General features: G+C 49.9%; 9 protein-coding genes across 9 annotated transcripts; 3 read left to right on the top strand and 6 right to left on the bottom strand.

Moving 5' to 3' along the window:
* Nucleotides 1–350: 350 nt before the first annotated feature.
* pmcA (putative P-type calcium ATPase) lies at nucleotides 351–4,598 on the top strand (the record flags this gene model as incomplete). Its single annotated transcript, XM_057171650.1, has 1 exon — nucleotides 351–4,598. The coding sequence occupies one exon, from the start codon at nucleotides 351–353 to the stop codon at nucleotides 4,596–4,598; it is 4,248 nt and encodes a 1,415-aa protein (XP_057035553.1).
* A 545-nt stretch (nucleotides 4,599–5,143) lies between these two features.
* On the bottom strand, nucleotides 5,144–6,538 carry N7457_000581 (uncharacterized protein; the record flags this gene model as incomplete). Its single annotated transcript, XM_057171649.1, has 2 exons — nucleotides 5,144–6,295; nucleotides 6,356–6,538. 2 exons carry the CDS (start codon nucleotides 6,536–6,538, stop codon nucleotides 5,144–5,146), a joined length of 1,335 nt encoding a protein of 444 aa, XP_057035552.1.
* A 159-nt stretch (nucleotides 6,539–6,697) lies between these two features.
* On the bottom strand, nucleotides 6,698–7,345 carry N7457_000580 (uncharacterized protein; the record flags this gene model as incomplete). The annotated part of the gene is made up of 1 exon (XM_057171648.1): nucleotides 6,698–7,345. One exon carries the CDS (start codon nucleotides 7,343–7,345, stop codon nucleotides 6,698–6,700), a length of 648 nt encoding a protein of 215 aa, XP_057035551.1.
* A 473-nt stretch (nucleotides 7,346–7,818) lies between these two features.
* Nucleotides 7,819–8,493, bottom strand: N7457_000579 (uncharacterized protein; the record flags this gene model as incomplete). Its single annotated transcript, XM_057171647.1, has 2 exons — nucleotides 7,819–7,964; nucleotides 8,028–8,493. The coding sequence occupies 2 exons, from the start codon at nucleotides 8,491–8,493 to the stop codon at nucleotides 7,819–7,821; spliced, it is 612 nt and encodes a 203-aa protein (XP_057035550.1).
* Nucleotides 8,494–9,301: 808 nt separating this feature from the next.
* N7457_000578 (uncharacterized protein) lies at nucleotides 9,302–9,886 on the bottom strand (the record flags this gene model as incomplete). The annotated part of the gene is made up of 2 exons (XM_057171646.1): nucleotides 9,302–9,357; nucleotides 9,418–9,886. 2 exons carry the CDS (start codon nucleotides 9,884–9,886, stop codon nucleotides 9,302–9,304), a joined length of 525 nt encoding a protein of 174 aa, XP_057035549.1.
* A 1,925-nt stretch (nucleotides 9,887–11,811) lies between these two features.
* On the top strand, nucleotides 11,812–13,527 carry N7457_000577 (purine-cytosine permease family protein; the record flags this gene model as incomplete). The annotated part of the gene is made up of 4 exons (XM_057171645.1): nucleotides 11,812–12,234; nucleotides 12,301–12,524; nucleotides 12,580–13,342; nucleotides 13,393–13,527. 4 exons carry the CDS (start codon nucleotides 11,812–11,814, stop codon nucleotides 13,525–13,527), a joined length of 1,545 nt encoding a protein of 514 aa, XP_057035548.1.
* Nucleotides 13,528–14,299: 772 nt separating this feature from the next.
* Nucleotides 14,300–15,707, top strand: N7457_000576 (uncharacterized protein; the record flags this gene model as incomplete). Its single annotated transcript, XM_057171644.1, has 3 exons — nucleotides 14,300–14,530; nucleotides 14,600–15,186; nucleotides 15,308–15,707. 3 exons carry the CDS (start codon nucleotides 14,300–14,302, stop codon nucleotides 15,705–15,707), a joined length of 1,218 nt encoding a protein of 405 aa, XP_057035547.1.
* Nucleotides 15,708–16,079: 372 nt separating this feature from the next.
* Nucleotides 16,080–17,938, bottom strand: N7457_000575 (tubulin beta chain; the record flags this gene model as incomplete). Its single annotated transcript, XM_057171643.1, has 8 exons — nucleotides 16,080–16,136; nucleotides 16,204–16,898; nucleotides 16,952–17,407; nucleotides 17,477–17,531; nucleotides 17,589–17,630; nucleotides 17,701–17,726; nucleotides 17,804–17,827; nucleotides 17,927–17,938. The coding sequence occupies 8 exons, from the start codon at nucleotides 17,936–17,938 to the stop codon at nucleotides 16,103–16,105; spliced, it is 1,344 nt and encodes a 447-aa protein (XP_057035546.1). The 3' UTR covers nucleotides 16,080–16,102.
* A 537-nt stretch (nucleotides 17,939–18,475) lies between these two features.
* N7457_000574 (U2 snRNP complex subunit CUS2) lies at nucleotides 18,476–20,059 on the bottom strand (the record flags this gene model as incomplete). The annotated part of the gene is made up of 6 exons (XM_057171642.1): nucleotides 18,476–18,820; nucleotides 18,874–19,029; nucleotides 19,096–19,207; nucleotides 19,263–19,660; nucleotides 19,729–19,842; nucleotides 19,922–20,059. 6 exons carry the CDS (start codon nucleotides 20,057–20,059, stop codon nucleotides 18,476–18,478), a joined length of 1,263 nt encoding a protein of 420 aa, XP_057035545.1.
* Between the last annotated feature and the right edge of the window lie 41 nt (nucleotides 20,060–20,100).

Raw genomic sequence — 20,100 nt, 5'->3', positions numbered from 1 at the left:
TGAGTGCCAGCGGAGATCTAAAGTGGAGATTGTAGCAGCGTAGCAGATAAAATGAGTGGACGGGGAAGAGGGGGTTCGAGACCACAGTGGGGAGAGAAGGGGGTTTGACATTAGTCTCCGTTTTCGCTGTTCTGGGGCAATAATTGCCTTTTGCCGCTTGCCTCCTTGTTTTCACCACTTCACAGTTTTACAATCCATCCTTGCCTGAGGAATTTTGGAAATTTGGGGTTTCTGGGGGGAGCTTGTATCTTTCTCTCTGCTTCATATTCTTCCCCAAATCACATACCCCATGAACTGGTCATCTACAGATCTGTGCCACGCGTGAACCGCGCTCGGATTGATCTTCCATAATGTCTAAATCACAGGATGGGCCGGCGCAGCAATCGTCCACACCTCTGCGCAGAGAACGCGCACCGACTATCACCATCGATACCTCGGCTGTCAATTCCCCCGATACCTCTAGCCCCCCAATTCAAGTCCTCTCCGGAGGATCTTCTGTACAATCATACAATAATGCACATACCGATACAAGCGCCCTGCTCAACAGTGGTAGCGCATCTCCTTCGGATATCCGTTCCATCGGCTCCATACGCTCCAATGCCTCCGACCGCGAGAGCCGCCCAACCTCACCTCACAATATCTCGTCCCCGAAAACGAAAACACCAGAGGCGCATTCGAACTACCTTTCCGTGCCCGGAGCGCGCTCCCGCGGCAACTCCCTGGAGTCGGAAGAGACTAACCAGACAATAAGCACATACGGCGGCGAAACACACGTGACCTCAGCATCACAAGGATCAGGGCCTGATTTGCCCAAGAATGTCTTCGTGGCTGATGAGGATGCTCTGCACCCGGACCCTGGTCGTGAGGATGAATTCGAGGTCGAGGATAACAAGTTTGCTTTCTCACCCGGTCAGCTGAACAAGCTGCTCAATCCGAAGAGCTTTAGCGCCTTCCATGCGTTGGGAGGCTTGCGAGGACTTGAAAAGGGACTACGAACCGACGTAAAAAGCGGTCTTAGCGTGGACGAGACGACTCTGGACGGGACTGTGAACTTTGAAGAGGTTGCCTCATCAAAGCATGTGCCTAAGTCTGCCTCTCCACGGCCGCCACCAACGACCAACGAGAGTGCCGTCACCACCCAAGGAGGAGAAGAATTCTTTGACCGAAGACGCATCTATGGAGATAACAAGCTCCCCGAGAGGAAATTGAAGACGATTTGGGAACTTGCTTGGATTGCCTACAACGATAAGGTGCTGATCTTGTTGACGATTGCGGCCATCGTTTCCCTTGCAGTGGGAATTCCGCAATCGCTCCATCCAGTAAATCCCGACGAACCTGGCGTGGAATGGGTGGAGGGCTTGGCTATTCTCGTGGCCATCATTATCGTGGTCACGGTTGGCGCAGCGAATGACTGGCAAAAGGAACGCCAATTTGCGATCCTCAACAAGAAGAAGGAAAACCGACAGGTAAAAGTTACGCGATCTGGCCGGATCGAGGAAATCTCCATCCACGATGTCCTGGTTGGCGATGTCATGCTTTTGGAAGCCGGAGATATGGTACCAGTTGATGGCATTTTGATCGACTGTCACGACCTAAAGTGCGACGAATCTTCTGCTACAGGCGAGTCCGACGTTCTCCGTAAGACCCCGGGCGATGAAGTGTATCAAACGATCGAGAACCACGAAGACCTGAAGAAAATGGATCCTTTCATCATTTCAGGTGCCAAGGTTTCTGAGGGCGTTGGCACCTTTTTGGTTACTTCTACTGGTATGAACTCCACACACGGCCGGACGATGATGTCCCTCCAGGAAGAGGGCGAGACTACGCCTTTGCAAACTAAGCTCAATGTTTTGGCCGAGTACATCGCCAAGCTCGGTCTTGCATCTGGTTTGCTGCTCTTTGTCGTGCTGTTCATCAAATTCTTGGTCCGTCTCAAAAACATCGAGGGTGGTGCCGACGGCAAAGGTCAGGCATTCTTGCAGATCTTCATTGTTGCTGTTACTATTGTCGTCGTTGCCGTACCGGAAGGTTTACCACTGGCTGTCACTCTCGCTCTCGCTTTTGCAACCACACGCATGATCAAGGACAATAACTTGGTCCGCTACCTCAAAGCTTGCGAGACCATGGGAAATGCAACCACAATTTGCTCTGACAAGACTGGAACATTAACGGAAAATAAAATGACAGCAGTGGCTGCGACTTTGGGTACAACTTCGCGGTTCGGAAAGTATTCTGGTATTTCGCCTGATGACCAAATCGAGATTTCACCATCGGAGTTTGTTTCCACCCTCTCATCGTCTGTGAAGGATGCCCTGAGCCAATCGATCATTTATAACTCAACGGCATTCGAGGGCGAATCAGATGGAGTGAAGACATTTATTGGATCCAAGACAGAGACAGCTCTCTTGACTTTCGCTCGGGACTACCTCGGAATGGGGGTCCTAAGCGAAGAAAGGGCAAACGGCAAGCTCGCGCAGATGTATCCATTCGATTCTGGGCGCAAATGTATGGCAGTCGTGATCCAGCTGGACAATGGAAAGTACCGAATGCTAGTCAAGGGTGCCGCGGAAATTCTTGTCGCAAAGTCGACGCGCATCGTTCGCGATCCCACCAGCGAACTTTCTGAGGCTCCCCTTACCGACGATAACAGAACTTCATTGGACACCATCATGACCACCTATGCCTCGCGCTCTCTTCGATGTATTTCTCTTGCCTACCGCGACTTCGACCAATGGCCACCTCGTGGGGCTCCTGTCTCCGACATTGATCGCAACCAGGCGCTCTTCGAGCCTGTCTTTAAGGACATGTCAATGCTTGGAATCTTCGGTATTCAGGATCCTGTCCGAGCTGGTGTCCCCGAAGCCGTATATGCATGCCAGCGCGCTGGAGTCTTTGTCAGGATGGTGACTGGTGATAATATCATGACCGCCAAAGCTATTGCCCAGGAGTGTGGTATCTACACACCTGGCGGTATCGCCATTGAAGGACCCAAGTTCCGCAAACTGAGCACCCGCCAAATGAACCAAATCATTCCAAGACTCCAGGTCATTGCGCGTTCCAGTCCCGAGGATAAGAAGATCCTGGTCAACCAGCTCAAGAAGCTTGGAGAGACCGTTGCTGTTACCGGAGACGGCACCAACGATGCCCAGGCTCTTAAGAACGCCGATGTTGGTTTTGCAATGGGTATCACTGGTACCGAGGTTGCCAAGGAGGCTTCTGACATTATTCTCATGGATGATAACTTTTCGTCTATTGTCAAGGCTATGGCATGGGGTCGCACTGTCTGTGATGCCGTTAAGAAGTTCCTCCAGTTCCAAATCACCGTCAACATCACTGCTGTCATTCTCACTTTCGTCTCTGCGGTCGCTAGTGATAACGAAGATTCTGTACTCAGTGCAGTCCAACTCCTGTGGGTCAACTTGATCATGGATACATTCGCCGCTCTCGCTTTGGCCACAGATCCTCCTACACCTACAGTACTCGACCGCCGACCGGAATCGAAATCTGATCCTCTCATCACCCTGACGATGTGGAAGATGATTGTCGGACAATCCATCTACCAGCTGGTTGTGACTTTCGTTCTGAATTTTGCTGGGTCAAGTATTTTCTCTTGGGATCATGACCATCTGCAGACTGTGGTGTTCAACACCTTCGTCTTTATGCAAATTTTCAACCAGTACAATTCCCGCCGCATTGACAACAAACTGAACATCATGGAGCGTATCTGGTTGAATAAGTGGTTCATTGGTATTCAGATCATCATCATTGGAGGTCAAGTCTTGATCATCTTTGTTGGTGGTGCTGCCTTCTCTGTCAAGCGCCTCAATGAGGGCTCGCAGTGGGCCGTCAGTATTGTGCTTGGAGTCATCTCATTACCTATCGCTGTGATTATCCGCCTGATTCCCGATGAATTTGTTGCAAGACTTGTTCCCCACTTCTGGCATCGCCCCAAGGGACCTGAATTGGTCATCTCAGACGAAGACCGCCACTATGAGTGGAACCCGGCTCTCGAAGAAATCCGCGACCAGCTCGCCTTCATCAAGCGTGTCCGCGGAGGACGTCTGCGACACCTTCGCCACAAGCTGCAGCACCCCCAGGAATTCCTTCCCCGGTCCCGCAGTGGCTCACGCTCGCGTGATTCTTCGTCCCCGCCAACACCAAACGGCGACAACGACAATGGCAGTCCGACACTACAGTCGCCAACTCCCGAGTCTCGTTCTAGACGCAACACCCGGTCGCGGTCCAACTCGACGTTCGGACCCGCCGCCGCCATGGCAGGCATTGTCGCCGGTAGTATTGCTGGATGGTCTCCAATTGAGCGCGGTCACGGCGAGGCAGATTCAATCACCTTCCCTACGAATGGCGGCCCTCATGGCGGCCTGGACCGCGAGCCGGGCATTGAAGTGCACCCAGACACCGCTGCTGATGACCGTGTCCTGAACGAGTACTCTGCCAATTCCAGAACACCGCCTAGTCAGAACCCAGATCTCATTCCTTTCTTTGAGCATGCTCCGCCTATAGACCGCGCGCCCTCTAGCCGTGGTCGTCGCTCTCTGTCTCAAAGATCGAGATCAAGCACTAGTCACTCGCACGTTTAAACATACGTTTTTCCTTTTTACTCACTTCTTTCCCCGACTGAATCGGGGACCTGTGTTTTAATTCTTTATGTCTCTATTCCCCCTGACTTTACTGCTTTTTTTTTCGGTGTCTGGAGATGGGTGATCCGGCGCACTGTTATTGAAAATTCCGTATAGACTCTGTACTTTTTTTGGACCCTTTCCAATCATTTGCATTTGGTTCGGTGGCCTGGTTGGCCTCTTACTTTTTTTGATATCTCTTGGCGTATACACGGGCTCAACACCTCTTGCATTTGTTTCTTTCTTGTACACAGTGACTACTGGTCTTCAAATCCCAAAATTTCTCTGTCCTTCTTTCCTTGCTCTCTTTGGCTCCTTGAGTTTGCCATCCATTTACTTCATGGACTTGTAATACTGCATTTCCGATCGCGCTTGGTCGCGTGTGCGATTAATTTACTCGTAGTCAAATGAACATATGTTTCTCTATACTCATTCTGAACTCCCAATGCTTTAATTCCACGTTAAAGAATCAAGAATATTTGCCTTTTGCTGAGACATTCCCATCTCTACCAGGCCCTCATTCCACATCCTCTCGCCCGAACCCAAACATCCACAATACGAGCAGCATCGCCATCTCGATCCGAATCGACAACAAAATACCACCCATAAAAGGCACCAGTCACACAAGCATGATTCGGGTAGACTTTAACAACCTGTCCGATACGCACAGGTATCTTCTCCTGGGACTCACCCTCCCAAGACACAATTGCATGCTCCTGGCTGATCCTCTCCACAATTAATCTCTCAGAAGATTTATCAACGCCATCCAATCTCCAGGATGAAACAACCCCCCACCCGGAGTAACTCGGACACGGCTCCCGACCCAGCGCCAACGTCCCAACAGCCAGCAACGCCTCGGACTTCTCTCGCTCACCGTCATTATAGACACTGCAGACTTCCGCAAGCACCGAAATAGCAATTTCATCCTCCAAACTCCCCGACTCGGCACTGGCATGCGTAGAGAATTGCTGCATATCCAGGAGGGGATAGACGCCAGCATGTAACTCGACATTTGTCTCGCGCAGCAAAGCCTTCAACTCTATTGCTTCGCGAGAAACATCCTCAATCAGCAGATTCTGAGAAGACACAGCCTGCGGCGTAGCACCGACGCTGATCACCAGTTCCCGGCTGGGCAGGAGATGCGAATTCCTCTGTAGGGCGTCTTTGCATCCGCGGATCTCGCCGATTAAATGGCCCATCGCTTGCTCGGGGGTCGTCCCGCTATAGCTCAGACTGCTGTGTGAGTATAGTCCTAGGAGTTTCGCGCCGCCTGCAGTCTCGAGAGAGGCCAGTTTCTCGAGTAACCCGTTTTTGTTGAGAGACACGGGCGGCAGGCCGGCGCGGTGGTAGCCTGTGTCGACTTTGACGAATGCACTGACTGGGTGGCCGGCTAGAGTGGATAGATTTTCTAGATAGGGGAGTTGGTCTGGGTGGTCGATCATTACGGTGATGCTGTTCTCGCCTAGCGTGCTGGCTGCCTTGGCTAGTAGTGGGACTTGAGATGGGACTAGGGGGATGCCGTAGAGGATGTTGATTCTCCGGTCTTGCTGTTTTAGCTCTTGGAGGAGAGGGGTCATCATCTCGATCTCGATGACTGTTGAGGCTATGAAATTGGCCTCGATGCTGTCGCCGATTTGGAGTCTGGCGATTTCGGGTGTCTTGTGGTTGTTAGTTGGGTGGAATTACTAGAGCGGGCTTGGTATTCTAGGGAATTGTACCTTGTGGGATTTAACGTGTACTCTGAATCCGACATTCAGCGCTTTGATTGTGCGCAGCATGGTCTCGCAGTGTCGGCGGATGATTGCTACGTCCAGCACGGCGGCGGGCTTGGGTACATCGCTGATATCTTTGCCGATGTAGAACCGCTGCAGTTCTTCTTGGGAGGGAGTTATAGATGCCATGACGGAATAGTGTGTACGTTACTGGGGAATGGGAAGTGCAAGGATATTTGTATTCTCGCTGCCTGATTGGGAAATGTGGGGCGGAGGATGTCAAGTCCGACGTCGTCCGTTCGCTCCTTTCGACTCGACGTTAGCAACTGTCTGCTCCAAATCCTTCGTCTATTCGAAACAAAATTGGCGCGGCCATGTGTCAGAGTCGGATACTATTGCGACCTCTCTCTTGACTCGAGTTGTAGTCCGAGTTTTCCGCATCTGCATTTCAATATTAGAGATAGCACGTCTGTCAGTTGGATGGCTCTTAACAAGCATACCTATACCCCGGATAAGAAAGAACTGTGTCGCAGCGACAGGGTGAGTCCTACGACCAACCGACGTAGTGACGAACCCATCCCGGAGCGCGTGTTCGATGTTCGATTGCTGCATCAAGCGGGAGGATTGCATCACCACCAATGCTGATATCCACTGGCCATAGCCACGGACGACGCATGTTACAGGCAGCACATCTTGGGGAGCCTCTACACCAGGCAAAGCAGGGTCCAAAGGAAAGAGTTCGTATGGGGTTGGTACATGAAAGAGGATATGATCATATGCGGGATCGTACTGAAGATGAAACCGCAGGTCGCTGAGAAAGGATTCATAGTTCATGGCGATTGGCTCGCTACTTCCGCTTGGGAGAAAGTAGTTGCTCGTCCAGAAGATGGCGGTTTCGTTATTGTTCGCTGGTCGACGTACGACGATCATGCCATCGTGGATCGGGGGTAGATGGACTACTCCCAAGCGGGCGCGAAAGCTATTGTAGAAAGCCATTTTCAGGAAGTTTTTGAGGAGAATGTAGTGTGGAAAAAGGGAAGCCGAACCGGAGAAAGGTTAAGAGTAGGCAAGTAGATCGTTTCAAATTCAGAAGATTGACGAGCAGCAAAAGACAGTCCGGGAGGGGACTGATGAAGTGTCGAGTTATGCGATACAACTATGAGATTACGATGTTGAGGATACATCTGGCACACTTGATAGAGCACAGTGATTACAAAAGATGAAAAGCACTCATAAGCCCCCGGGTCTGATCTGGCATTTGTTTTTGGATGTTTTGCTAGTTTTTTCCTCCTCGAGTTTCCAACCCTGGGTAGCCATTCAGGCATGGGAAAAGACAGCATTAGTCTCGCTCTCGCTGATCTGTCCACTGGATTTCCTTTCTCCTTGCATGTAAAAACCAAGAGCACATGTCCATTGCTGTTCGAAATTGTCGAAAGCGCATCTCAACGGTGCGGTGCGTCATGTGTCGACTAGTCAGACTCACTCTTCACACTATCGTCATTCTCGCTCTGGCAGTCGGAGCTGTCATGGTTCTCGCTCTTGTTGTCCTCACCGCTGGTGCTGCTATGGTCGGACTGGGCACTGTCACTGTAGTCTGGGTCATTCTGCGACTCGTCTATAGATAGACACTCAAATTAGCTATGAAATCCTTGAATCAACTCAGGGGACATCAACGTACAGTCAGAGCGAACGATAATAAAGCGAGCTGTCATCGCAATAGGACCAACAGCAGAAATAGAGTGCGAGCCCGAGCTGGCCTGGTGGGCAGCAGACTGCATGGCTAGCAGAGCAGTCACCCAGCTGTTATGGCTCTTGACGACGAAGACCTTAGCCTGGGATCCGCTTGCATTGGTGTCAGACTGGAAAGAACTCTTGTTGTCCCATCGGATCTCATCGTTCTCGGGATCATATTTGAAGTGCCCACTGATGTCCTCTTCGAAATTTTTGTAGCTGAGTTTGTTGCAATCAAGCTTGCCATCTTGGTGAGTGCCAGTGGGGTCGGTCAGGTAACAGCTAAGGGAAAACAGAGCTGACTTAGTGTCTTCATCGTCGCAACGGGTTACCTCGATGAGGCAGTTGTACAGATCGAGCTGCTGCATGATCGATCCAGGACGAAGTGGGCTAGGACTGGCTTCCGTAGGCATGTTAGAGCGAGAGATGGTATGAACAAGCTGCAGTTGAAGACGCGAGGGAATCGGAGTAAGCGCTGGAAAGCGTTGATTGGTGGTGAGGCAATTCCAACCAACTGTGTATGACATGAGTCAAGGTTAATAACGGAAAAAATAGAAGGTTGAGGAAGTGAAACTTCACTAGGCACGAGAAGCTGAGACGTGGGGGTAGTGGTCAAGACAAACAGTTTTCATTGTCTTCTGCTTGTTTACCACTTTTGTTACATATCTCAACCCGATCTATAACCTGGAAAACGCCTATGCTGCACTACTATTTACCTTGCAATTGCTCGGTTCTCTCTCACAATGGAATTGCCATCATTTGTCTCCTGTTTCGCCTTGTCGACGTTCGGAGCTGGGGGTGTACTGTGCAGTTCTGTAGTTTGATACCTAGCCTTGTTGAGCTGGATTCAGACATGTAGGTTCTATTGTATTGAATTCACTGTAAAAGGAACAGGTTTGTCAAACTTCCTCCATAGAATTTAGTATCTGCATTTCAAAATAGCCATTCCGATTCCTGGAGGCATATTCAGTTTATGTATTCAAACACACGAGCAATTATCAGGCAAAGTGCATCACTCCATGGCTATGTATTTTAGAAAACCAAAAACGATGGCTCTACTTCTTGCTGTACATATATTTGCAGGCATATTTGATCAATTTTAGAATTTCCATGACTCCTTAAACTCATGAGATGAGACATGTCTGTCCTGTTCTATCTCCCTCTTCAGTTCCACGCTTCTTCTGATTCAATCCAATAAGAAAAGATCCCCTCATTCTTGGCCTATGCTATCTGCTTTGCATTTGTATCCTTCGAAGCCATGGTCTTTTTGTGCATTTCTAAGAGTCATGTCCGAGTCAGTTGAGCTGATCCAATCCAAGAATAAGTTCCTCTCGTACCAAACTCAATGTAGTTCACAATGTGAAAGTGGCAAGGCACTTTGTTTTCCTGCACAAATTTCTGGTTCTGCATGAGTATCAGAGCAGCCACCCAGCCATTACGGCCCCTGACGACATATTCGCAGTCGAGACTGTGGATAAGACCTCGAGGGTCCCACACAAGCGAATGCTGTTGCTCGCTGTATCCGAAGTGACCGCAGAGATCCAGGGTGAACTGATTGAAATTTAAATTTGTGGCCGCGATGTCAGGGGCGCTGTTTTGGTTTACAAGATATGAACGAAGCCAAAATACGGCAGTGATCTCATTGTCCATGTGGACTTTGATGAGTCCATCCCGTAGGAACGGGCCTAGATTGACTGAGAGGGTTGCTTCAGCTTGTTGAATAGGCTCCTCTGACACTTCTTCTTGTGATATAACTGAGGAGATTGTGATATCCGCCTCGGAGGGAGTTTGCATCTCTGAAGCCATGATGAGCGAGACCTTGATGTGGTGGGGGACGGAGCTGGCAGTAGATGGATAGACTGTGCTTGAAGCTGGGGACGAGGTTGGATATTTATGCCTGTTAAAATCTATCTAGATTGGTGAAAATTGCCTACGGTTCAAAGAAATCAAACATAGTCAACTTCCGGAGCTTTCTATAAAGGCTATAATTTATATCTATGGATTCTGAACGGCAAAGTTGTCTCTGAAAATAGACAAAGAAGACAAATCAAACATTTTTGAATAAATGACAGCTATTCCCAATCAAAAGGACTGGGGATGTAGAATGCTGGGATGGTGATGGAAGTGATACCAAGGAAACCACAGGAACAGCACAGGAACAGCACAGACGACCATATCGCAAAATAGTCTTGAACACATATCATGTCATACAGAGCTGATTCATACCTTGAATAATCCCTTAGAGTCTTTTTGATTAGCAATGCATGTCGGTTACGCGCAATGTAAACAATCAAGACCGGTTTCTATGGGATACTTCCCTTTTGGGAAATGATTGTTTCCGAGCCGCTTTGGCCAACCTTTCAACTTGGAAGAGCTCACCCTCAAAGATCAGCATCACGGATTCCGGCTTGTGGGTCAGAAGAGACGGGAAGAAAGCTTGGCCATTAAACGTGCAGAGGATAGCTGGAGACTCGAGCTACGTAATATCGCATAATTGGGGATCCTATTCGTATAGGTCTATCAAGGTGACTGTAGAGTGCCAGAGAAGTTGGGACCTATGCTGGCAGAGTACATGTAACACAACTCAATACTCGCATATGCAATATCGGCCCCTGTACTCCGTACGATCTAACTATCAACCCTTCTCCCGAGAGGCTATATGAAGATGCCGTGGACAACCGAGCGAGTCTGTCTATGAATAGTACTCAAGCCACCAGGACAATTGTTTTAAGTTATGAGCGGCCGAATAGAAGCAAAGCTTGACTAACACGACTATTTCGCAGAGCCCCCTTAGAATCCACCTCTTTCCAGAACTGGGGCGAATAATTCCACCAAATGCTCGGGAAGTATTTCACTCACTAGACGAAGATCAAAAGAACATTTTTCGTGGAATCTACTCGACAAAGCTTTCAAGCTGATCATCATCCTCTTCTACCACTCCATAAAATCCGAGCTTCGTAGACAATCGTCAGCTCCTTGCCTCGGCAGCATTCCAGAGCATGCATATTCGGAGCTTTCCAGTATGCAACTTACTCTATACGGAAGATATGCCGCGGATCACGAGACCCGGGGAGTTTGTTGCAGTGCACTTGTGATTTTCACGGGGTGCTGTCATGAGTCCATCCCTTCCCTTGATGGTATCATGAGGGGGTTACAGAGCGCCGAATATGTGTGTCCTGGACGGGTCGATCGTTTTCCAGGATGAAGCTTCCCTCCTCACATGTTTATCATTATCTGAGCTCAAGCTTGGTAGCTCTGACTCTGTAGAAGATAATCCATGATCTGCGATCCTCGGTGCGTGTTCCCTCCGGACTGTACTACAGTTAACCCAATTCCAGTGCCCCATCATCGGATACCGTGCTGGAAGCTGCTCGGTTCGTGCCTTGATTGCCGAGGAATGCGTATGTATCCCGCTTCCCCTGGGGTCGTTACACCGTCTCGTTGAGTAGATAAGGTAATACCAGGTTTCAATGACCTAGCAATGGTGCACTGGCCCTGAGAGTCTTCTATCCTTATATCTACCATGCCATAGCTCCTTCTCCCCTCTCATACTTTATATGCCTCATTTTCCACTCCTATCTTAATGTCTATTGTATAGCTGTTGATCTACGACATCAACCTACACGCCAGCTTACCGAGCAATTGTTTGCCATCTGGTAGATTCGGATTGAAAGTTCTGTCGACGAACAGTGTTATTACATGCAGTTGAACTAAACACCAGTCCGAGAACAATGTCTCAAGATGTCGAAAAAGCCAGCTCGTCTTCCATGGAGAACGTAAACGAATGTCACCTCGACAAAAGTACCTCGAGCAGCTCTTCCAATGATACAGAGCTCGCGAAGCCCGAACCCCTACCCCAATCACGATATCAGCGATTGATCGCAAGCTTGAAAAATGTCGAAAGTGGGGGCATCGGACCTGTTCCGTTGGAAGAACGAGAGCCAATTACATCGTCAACAACGCTTCATATGCTCCTGATGTGGTTCAGCATGACATTGGCCACGAATAACATTATTGTGGGATCGATGGGTACGTTCGTCTTTGGTCTCAGCTTCAAGGAGGCAGCCCTGTGTGCTGTGTTTGGATGTCTAGTGGGAAATTGCACAGTTGGATTTATGAGTACATGGGGACCGAGGAGCGGAAATCGCACATTGGTATGTTGATATTCCTTGCCATTGATGCTATTACAAGCGAAGGCCGAGTACTTATGAACGTGGTAGATCGTGGCACGGTATTTTATGGGTTATTACCCCAGCAAAGTGTGCATTGTTCTAAATCTCTTCACCAACATCGGATATAGCATGGTGAACAGTGTGATTGGTGGACAGATTCTGTCTGTTGTCTCGGGTGGCCATCTCTCCGTCATGGTGGGCATAGTCATCGTTGCCGGTACCAGTTGGGCCATGGCTTCATTCGGCATGAAACTCTTCCAGCTCTATGAGCGGTAAGTATCGATAAACCCTCGACCATGTACAATGCAGATTCTAATGGACGATCAGAGTTGCTTGGTTACCGCAATTGCTGGTGATATGCGTGATGGTGGGCTCCGCAGGCCCTCATTTCGACTTCAACTTCCAAACCCAAATGTCAACGGAGCACGCAACCGCGAAACGTCTCACATTCTTCTCTTTGGGACTGTCTATTGCCCTTGGCTGGGCCCCGCTCGCCGCTGATTATTTCGTCAACTACCCACCCCACATCAGAAGCTCACGAACATTCCTGGTGACTGTCTTCGGCGCCACTATGGGCATGTCGATCGTCCTTCTTATGGGTGCTGGTCTTGGGACCATCATGTCCAGCTCGCCGCATTACGCTAAAAAGTACGGCACCAGCCCCGGAGGCGTGTTGATGACGGCGTACGACGGTCTCGGTGGATTCGGGAAGTTCTGCGCCGTCATCAATGTCCTCGCGCTGGTTGCTAACAATACCCCCGGCGCCTACTCAATGGGCATGAACCTTCAAATGGTTGGTGGTGCATTTGGGAAAGTTCCCAAGTCGGTCTTCACGACTCTTGCGACGCTTGTTTATGGCGCTTGTGCGATGGGAGGTCGGAATCAACTGTATGAGATTTTCAAATCTTTCCTGCCCCTGATTGGATACTGGGTTATGATTTTCATTGTGATTGTCTTGGAAGAAAATTTCATCATTCGCAGGAATAAGAGATATGACTGGTCGCACTGGAATTGCCGTGACAAACTGCCTTTGGGTATTGCAGCGGGAGTTTCTTTCCTTATTGGCTGGGCTGGTGCAATTGTCGGCATGGTAAGTCCTTCTACTCGTTCTAGCTGATCATGTCTAATGCATTAATCTAGTCTCAAGCGTATTATATCGGTCCCATTGCACAGGTGGCCGGCGATGCTGATCTAGGTCTCTGGCTGGGAGCGGGCTTCACAGCGGTATGCTTCCCTCCATTACGCGCAATGGAGATCAAATTTATTGGTCGCTAGCTCATTTGATGTGTTGATGCGTTGAACATGGTCTGTGGGCAAGTGTGGCAGCCCAATATAAACCGGAGAAGTATATAGCGGGAAACTGTAACGAGTCATGATGGTTGTCACCTATATGTCTGGATAAGATAGATTTCGAGGGGTTCAATGATCAAATGTGTTTGTAATGAAGAACAAAAATGAGTCCTTGCATGAGACAGAATGCCAAGTTTCGTCTCTGGCTTCAAAGGATTTCCTGGGGATCTGAATATATTACGAAGTGGCGTTTTTTAACTCCAGACACCAAGCCCTCTATGATGTGGAGTTATGCTCAACTACGCCATAGAGTCGAATAATGAATCTCTAATGGTGGCAATCTATGGAATAATGCACACACCATGGGAAAAGAAGTAACAGAGCGCCACCTCCGTGGGATCCCCTCTTTATGATCCCGAGGCTCGGTAACCTTGAGTGTGAACATGCCATTGACTATATCATCCAAACCAATCATAACAATAGCAACAGAGATGCCCCTCAGATGCAAAAGAAAGCGTGAGGCCCGCCCGCTAGGGGGTCACCTATGCACCCAATGAGCGGTCATTGGAGATACGCCAGGAAAAAGCAAAGAGCCACTAGCAAGGGCCCGATCTTCCAGGGTTAAAAAGCTTCATACTTATCACTCTCAGTCGAACTCGAATATCGGCCTGCGCATATTATTTAAAGGCTTGCGTGGGACACTTGATTCCCCCGCAACAAAAACACTTCACCCCTGGACACTCCTCCAGCCACCCTCATGTCAACACAACTACTCCCCTACGCCGTGGGGCTCCTACTAGCCTGGCCAGTGGTGACAATATCACTCCGATTCCAGCGACTACGCAAGCTGCAGAAGAAATATGACTATCCCACGCGCGAGTCATTGGCCAAAATGACCGACGAAGAGGCCTTCGAGATCCAGAAACAAACCGCCCAGCTAGAATTCCCCTTCATGTTTATCAAAAGTCTGCAATTTGCTTTATTCCGAGTATGACAGTCTGCATCTATACGATCCATGGACCCCTTTCTAATCTGTTGTCTATAATCCACCCAAAAGACCTACGGCATCCCCACAATCTCAGGCCTACTCACGAAAACAAGCCAATTCTCCAACCCTGAAACTTCACTGAAGCGATACACCGACACCAGCGTGCTCATCCAAGAAATTGTCGGCAACAGCCCGGTCTCAGCGCGCGCATATATGGGTCTCGCTCGCACCCGTTTCCTACACAGCGGGTACCGATCTTCAGGCAAGATTCTTGACGATGATATGCTCTTCACGCTGGCGTTATTCGCTCTGCAACCGATCCACTTCATTAACAAATACGAGTGGCGCGCGCTGAGCGATCTGGAGCGGTGTGCTATTGGCACGTTCTGGAAGAGTGTAGGGGATGGACTCGATGTCAGTTTCGAGAAATTGCCATCCGGGAAGACCGGATTCCAGGATGGAATCCAGTGGCTCGATGAGATCGAGGCTTGGAGCGAGGAGTATGAAGCGAAGTATATGGTTCCTCATATCAAGAATCGCGAGACGGCGGATCAGACGACAGCGGTTTTGGTTTACATGCTACCGAAGGTGTTGCACCCGATTGGGTTACAGTTTGTTTCGTATATGATGGATGACAGGCTGCGAAAGGCGATGTAGTAAGTGGTGTTGAGTTTTCTGTTCTGTTCTCTGAGATTTCGGTATTGTGTGGATGCATGGCTGGCACATAAGAGTTGTACCGGAAATGACCAGGTTGTCAACTAACATCCTGCCAAAAAGCTTCGATCCTCCTTCCAGCTTCTGTGCATCCATTTTCTCGGCTGTGCTCACAGTACGCAAGCTCTTCCTTCGCTATCTAGCGCCGCCACGACCTTACTTCCTGCGCTTCTCGTCGTTCACCGAGAAAGCTGATCAAAACGAACGCTACTTCATCACCAAGTGGGATGCTGCGCCGTATTATGTCAAGCCCACGTTTTGGAACCGCTGGGGTCCAACCGCATGGCTGACTTGGGCACTGGGCCGGCCTGTACCTGGTGATGAGGGGAATAAGTACTATCCCACCGGTTACAATATTCCAGATGTTGGACCGAAGTATTTCGAAGGGAAAGGGAAGAAGCATTTGGATGAGACTTTGGAGGAACTAAAGGGATATCGGACTGGGAAGTGTCCTTTCCATTGAGATGTACACCGTAGAAATGGCGAGGGATTACTTGTGGGGAAGTGGATATGGATGGAGACCTACAACATAGGGGAAGATGGTATGCTGGATATTGAAGCATATATCGAGCTCGAGGCTACGCTGTTGAGTGAACCAACTTTGAAGATATAGCAACTACAATTAAAACAACTTGAAGGGTCATAAAAAGTGTTTTGACCACTTGCTTTTCCACTATGTGCTATTCTGGAGGGGTTCAACAAATCACCCAAGCCGAGCAGGAAAATAGACAAAAAAGGGTGTAAATTAGGAGCGCTCAAACAAATTGGCTTCGGGGCTTGAGCCCACAAAGCCGGTCCGAATGGTAGAGAATGTAGGCTGGACAAGGGTATTAATTTGAACAAATCTTAGAGATTTATTTAAACCTCCTCGTCAACAATCTCCTCACCGAGGCTAAAAATAGGGGGAAAATAATGCGTTAGTCGTATTCGAAATCCGGGGGAATGTGGGGAATCCTTACTACTCCTCCTCGCCCTCGGAGACGGAGGCCTCCTGGTACTGCTGGTACTCGGAGACAAGATCGTTCATGTTGCTCTCAGCCTCAGTGAACTCCATCTCGTCCATACCCTCACCAGTGTACCAGTGCAAGAAAGCCTTGCGACGGAACATGGCAGTGAACTGATCGCCGACACGCTTGAAGAGCTCCTGGATGGAGGTGGAGTTACCGACGAAGGTGGAAGACATCTTGAGGCCACGGGGGGGAACGGAGCAAAGAGCGGTCTGGACGTTGTTGGGGATCCACTCAACGAAGTAGCTCTGGTTCTTGCTCTGGATGTTGCGCATCTGGTCCTCGACCTCCTTCATGGAGACCTTACCGCGGAAGAGAGCAGAGCAGGTGAGGTAACGGCCGTTACGGAAGTCGGAAGCAGCCATCATGTTCTTGGGGTCGAACATCTGCTGGGTCAACTCGGGAACGCTGATCTGGCGGTAAGACTGGCCGCCACGGCTGGTCAGGGGAGCGAAGCCGACCATGAAGAAGTGCAGACGAGGGAAGGGAACCATGTTGACGGCGAGCTTGCGGAGATCGGAGTTGAGCTGGCCGGGGAAACGGAGGGAGGTGGTCACACCGGACATGACGGCGGAGACGAGGTGGTTCAGGTCACCGTAAGAGGGCTGGGAGAGCTTGAGGGTACGCATGCAGATGTCGTACAGAGCCTAGGATTGTCAGTAATACTCTTTATATCAGCGTTTCGCCACGTAATTCGTACCTCGTTATCGATACAGAAGGTCTCATCGGAGTGCTCGACGAGCTGGTGAACGGAGAGGGTGGCGTTGTAAGGCTCGACAACGGTATCGGAGACCTTGGGGGAGGGAACGACGGAGAAGGTGGCCATCATGCGGTCAGGGAACTCCTCACGGATCTTGGAGATCAGGAGTGTACCCATACCGGCACCAGTACCACCACCCAGGGAGTGAGTGATCTGGAAACCCTGGAGGCAGTCGCAACCCTCGGCCTCACGGCGGACGACATCGAGGACCTGGTCGACAAGCTCGGCACCCTCAGTGTAGTGACCCTTGGCCCAGTTGTTTCCGGCACCGGACTGACCGAAGACGAAGTTATCGGGGCGGAAGAGCTTGCCGAAAGGACCGGAGCGGACAGCGTCCATGGTGCCGGGCTCCAAATCGACCAGGACGGCACGGGGAACGTACTTGTCACCACTGGCCTAGAACATCGAAGAAAAGGATCCAATCAGACTATGCATAATCAATTAGGCGAACGTCATTGTACTTACATGGTTGAAGTAGACGTTCATGCGCTCGAGCTGGAGGTCAGATGTACCATTGTACCTAACGAAACATCAGACCACGAGTCCACCTTGGTAAAATCCATCACATCAAACTTACTGGCCATCGCCATCGAGACCGTGCTCGCCAGAGATGGTTTGCCTATAATCAGATTAGTAAATCATCAATTGATGCCCAACGCGAAAAAGTTTTGGCGTGATGCTGCACGTACCAGAAGGCGGCACCAATTTGGTTACCCTATAATCCAAGCAGAATTTAGTCCCACGAACCCAAGAATGTTTCCAAGAATGTTCCATCATCGAGGTCGAACTTACACACTGGCCGGTTTGGAGGTGAACCTAGAGCATTGGGTTAGCAAAAGATCTGTTTAGAGCGGGTGGGGTCTTGGTTCAGGGGCCTAAGATCAAGAGACGCGTCTGGGAATTGGGGTAACGTACAATCTCACGCATATTGAAGGGAGGGATTCCGTAGAGAAGAAATGGAGAAAAAAAGGAGTATAGACCGGTTACAGTCGAGGAGGATGGGGGAGAAGAGAAAGCAGGAGGGCAGTTGAGCGGTGTGTGTGGGATCAACAAGTCAACAACTGAACTTCAGGGGGGGGGAAGGCCCAATTGGGTATAGCCGCATCACGGGACTCGGGGGAAGGTGCGAACCACATTTTACGTTTGTTGGGGCGCGTCTCTACTACAGCCGTCTGACATCGTATGTTGTATACATGGGGACATGGGGTAATTTCATTTGATTTCATTTGATCTCAATTGTGACATTTGGAAAAAAAGGATCCAATAATCGTACATGGGTATCCGCTCAATTAACTCCGTAGTATCCGTCCACTACTTTGTGCCGCATCAGTACTATGTAGGTTCTTGCCACACTTCATTCACTTGCGTAGTTCTCGCCGACTTGTAACTGTTCACTGGGCTTCGTTCGGCGTTTTCATTTGGTGGGTTAGCTTAGTTCTTGCCAATTTTCTCGTTGTTGTTGTCTTAGTTGTCGCTGCTGTCCTTGGTCTCGCTGGTGGCCCTACCATTGCCGCTGGCTGTGGCCTTGGCTTCGGCGGTATCCTTGGCCTTGATGCTAGCACTGGCCTCGACGTTGGGCATAATCGCGTTGCTGACATTAGTCTCATGGCTGGCCTTGACCTCGGCGTTATCAGCCTCACGGCCTTCCAGCCAGGCTCCGAATTTCTCAAGTCGTTTGACTTCGGCGTCATCGATATCTTCCGGGTCCGATCCTACAGCTTGCTTGTTACGGGACTTCCGGAACTTTTCCTTGCCATCCCAAATGTATGCCACAACACGTTGGCGATCGAAGCTGCGCCCGTTCATAAACTGTGAAATGATAAGTAGCTGGCCCCAGTTTGACCGAATCTGGAGCTTCTTACTTGGACACATCGGATTGCATCAGCAGGGTCCACAAAACGGATTTGAGCGACACCCTCAGGCTCCTCATCGTAAAGCACGACTTTGGTCACGTCGCCAATCTTAGAGGCCTCACTATGAATTTCCTCTGTAATTTCAAGAAGCGCGGCTGGGTCGTCCTGTAAATAGATGTCAGCTGTATGTCCAGATCCGTGCAAGGCATCAAGTGGGGGTGCGCGTCAGACCTCCAGCGCTTGCAGCGTAAACATGTGCTTCAAAACAACAAATTTGGCAGACTCAGAGGGCTTCTTCTTGAGGACATGAGTTTCTTCGTCGTCACTCCATTCGGCAAGCTTCCTAGAAAGGCCAAGTCAGTACGTGACAGACACCTTGCCATAATTATTCAACCCACTTTTCCTGTCGAGCCTTTAACTCCTCAATTTTTTTCTTCTCCGCTCTGGTAAGCTTGGCCGACGCGGACTGCTCACGCTTGTAGGAGGAATCCGCCTCTTCGACGCGAATTTTTCCAGATGGATCAGAGATACCCAATCGGAAATCCGTATCGTCGAGCATTGAAATCGCGAGGGCCACCGACTCCGGACGAAGGTACACAACAAGGACCTCGCCTTTAAATTTGCCATCGTCATCGCAGTACATTTTGATACGCGGCTCTCCACTGTCGAGTGTCTCAGCAAGCACTCCATACCTGGCAAATGTGTCCCGAATTTCCTCCATCGTGGCGTCGAGGGGAACCGAGGTGACCCAGACGGCGGTGTTCACACGGGGCTTCTTAGGCTTGGAACTGTTGGCCTAAAGTGACGTTGGAGGTTAATTGTCAACCCCTTTAACCAGAAAGAGATGATCATCGCAATACTCACCTCGTCCGCCGAATTCTTCCGCTTCTTGCGGTCACGAGGATGAGGAGCATCAGGCTTGATCTCGCCCTTGTACTGAAAGCCCGATTGCTGCAAACGAATAAGCTCCTCGTCGATCTGCAGTGTCAAGCCACGTTAGCACCCTGGGAGGTCCACCACGCCATCGCGTGCGCAGAAATGGTCATGCATCACATACCGTTTCGACCCATCGCTTGAGGATAGGGTTGTACAAGAATTCACGTCCGCCTGTCTCCAGCAGCCAGGCTTCATCGGACTTGGAGTAAGAGATACGCGGATCCTTGTCAAACTCCGCTATGTCGGTGGGAAAGTCCATTTTCGCGAATCTGGAGTTGATTCAAGGGACTCGGAGTGGTA

This window comes from Penicillium paradoxum (assembly GCF_028828445.1).
Source record: "Penicillium paradoxum strain IBT 22861 chromosome Unknown utg000002l_segment0_segment0, whole genome shotgun sequence".
Classification (NCBI taxonomy): domain Eukaryota; kingdom Fungi; phylum Ascomycota; class Eurotiomycetes; order Eurotiales; family Aspergillaceae; genus Penicillium; species Penicillium paradoxum.
Note: the sequence above shows the minus strand (reverse complement) of the source record. Positions and strands in the feature narration are given on the sequence as shown.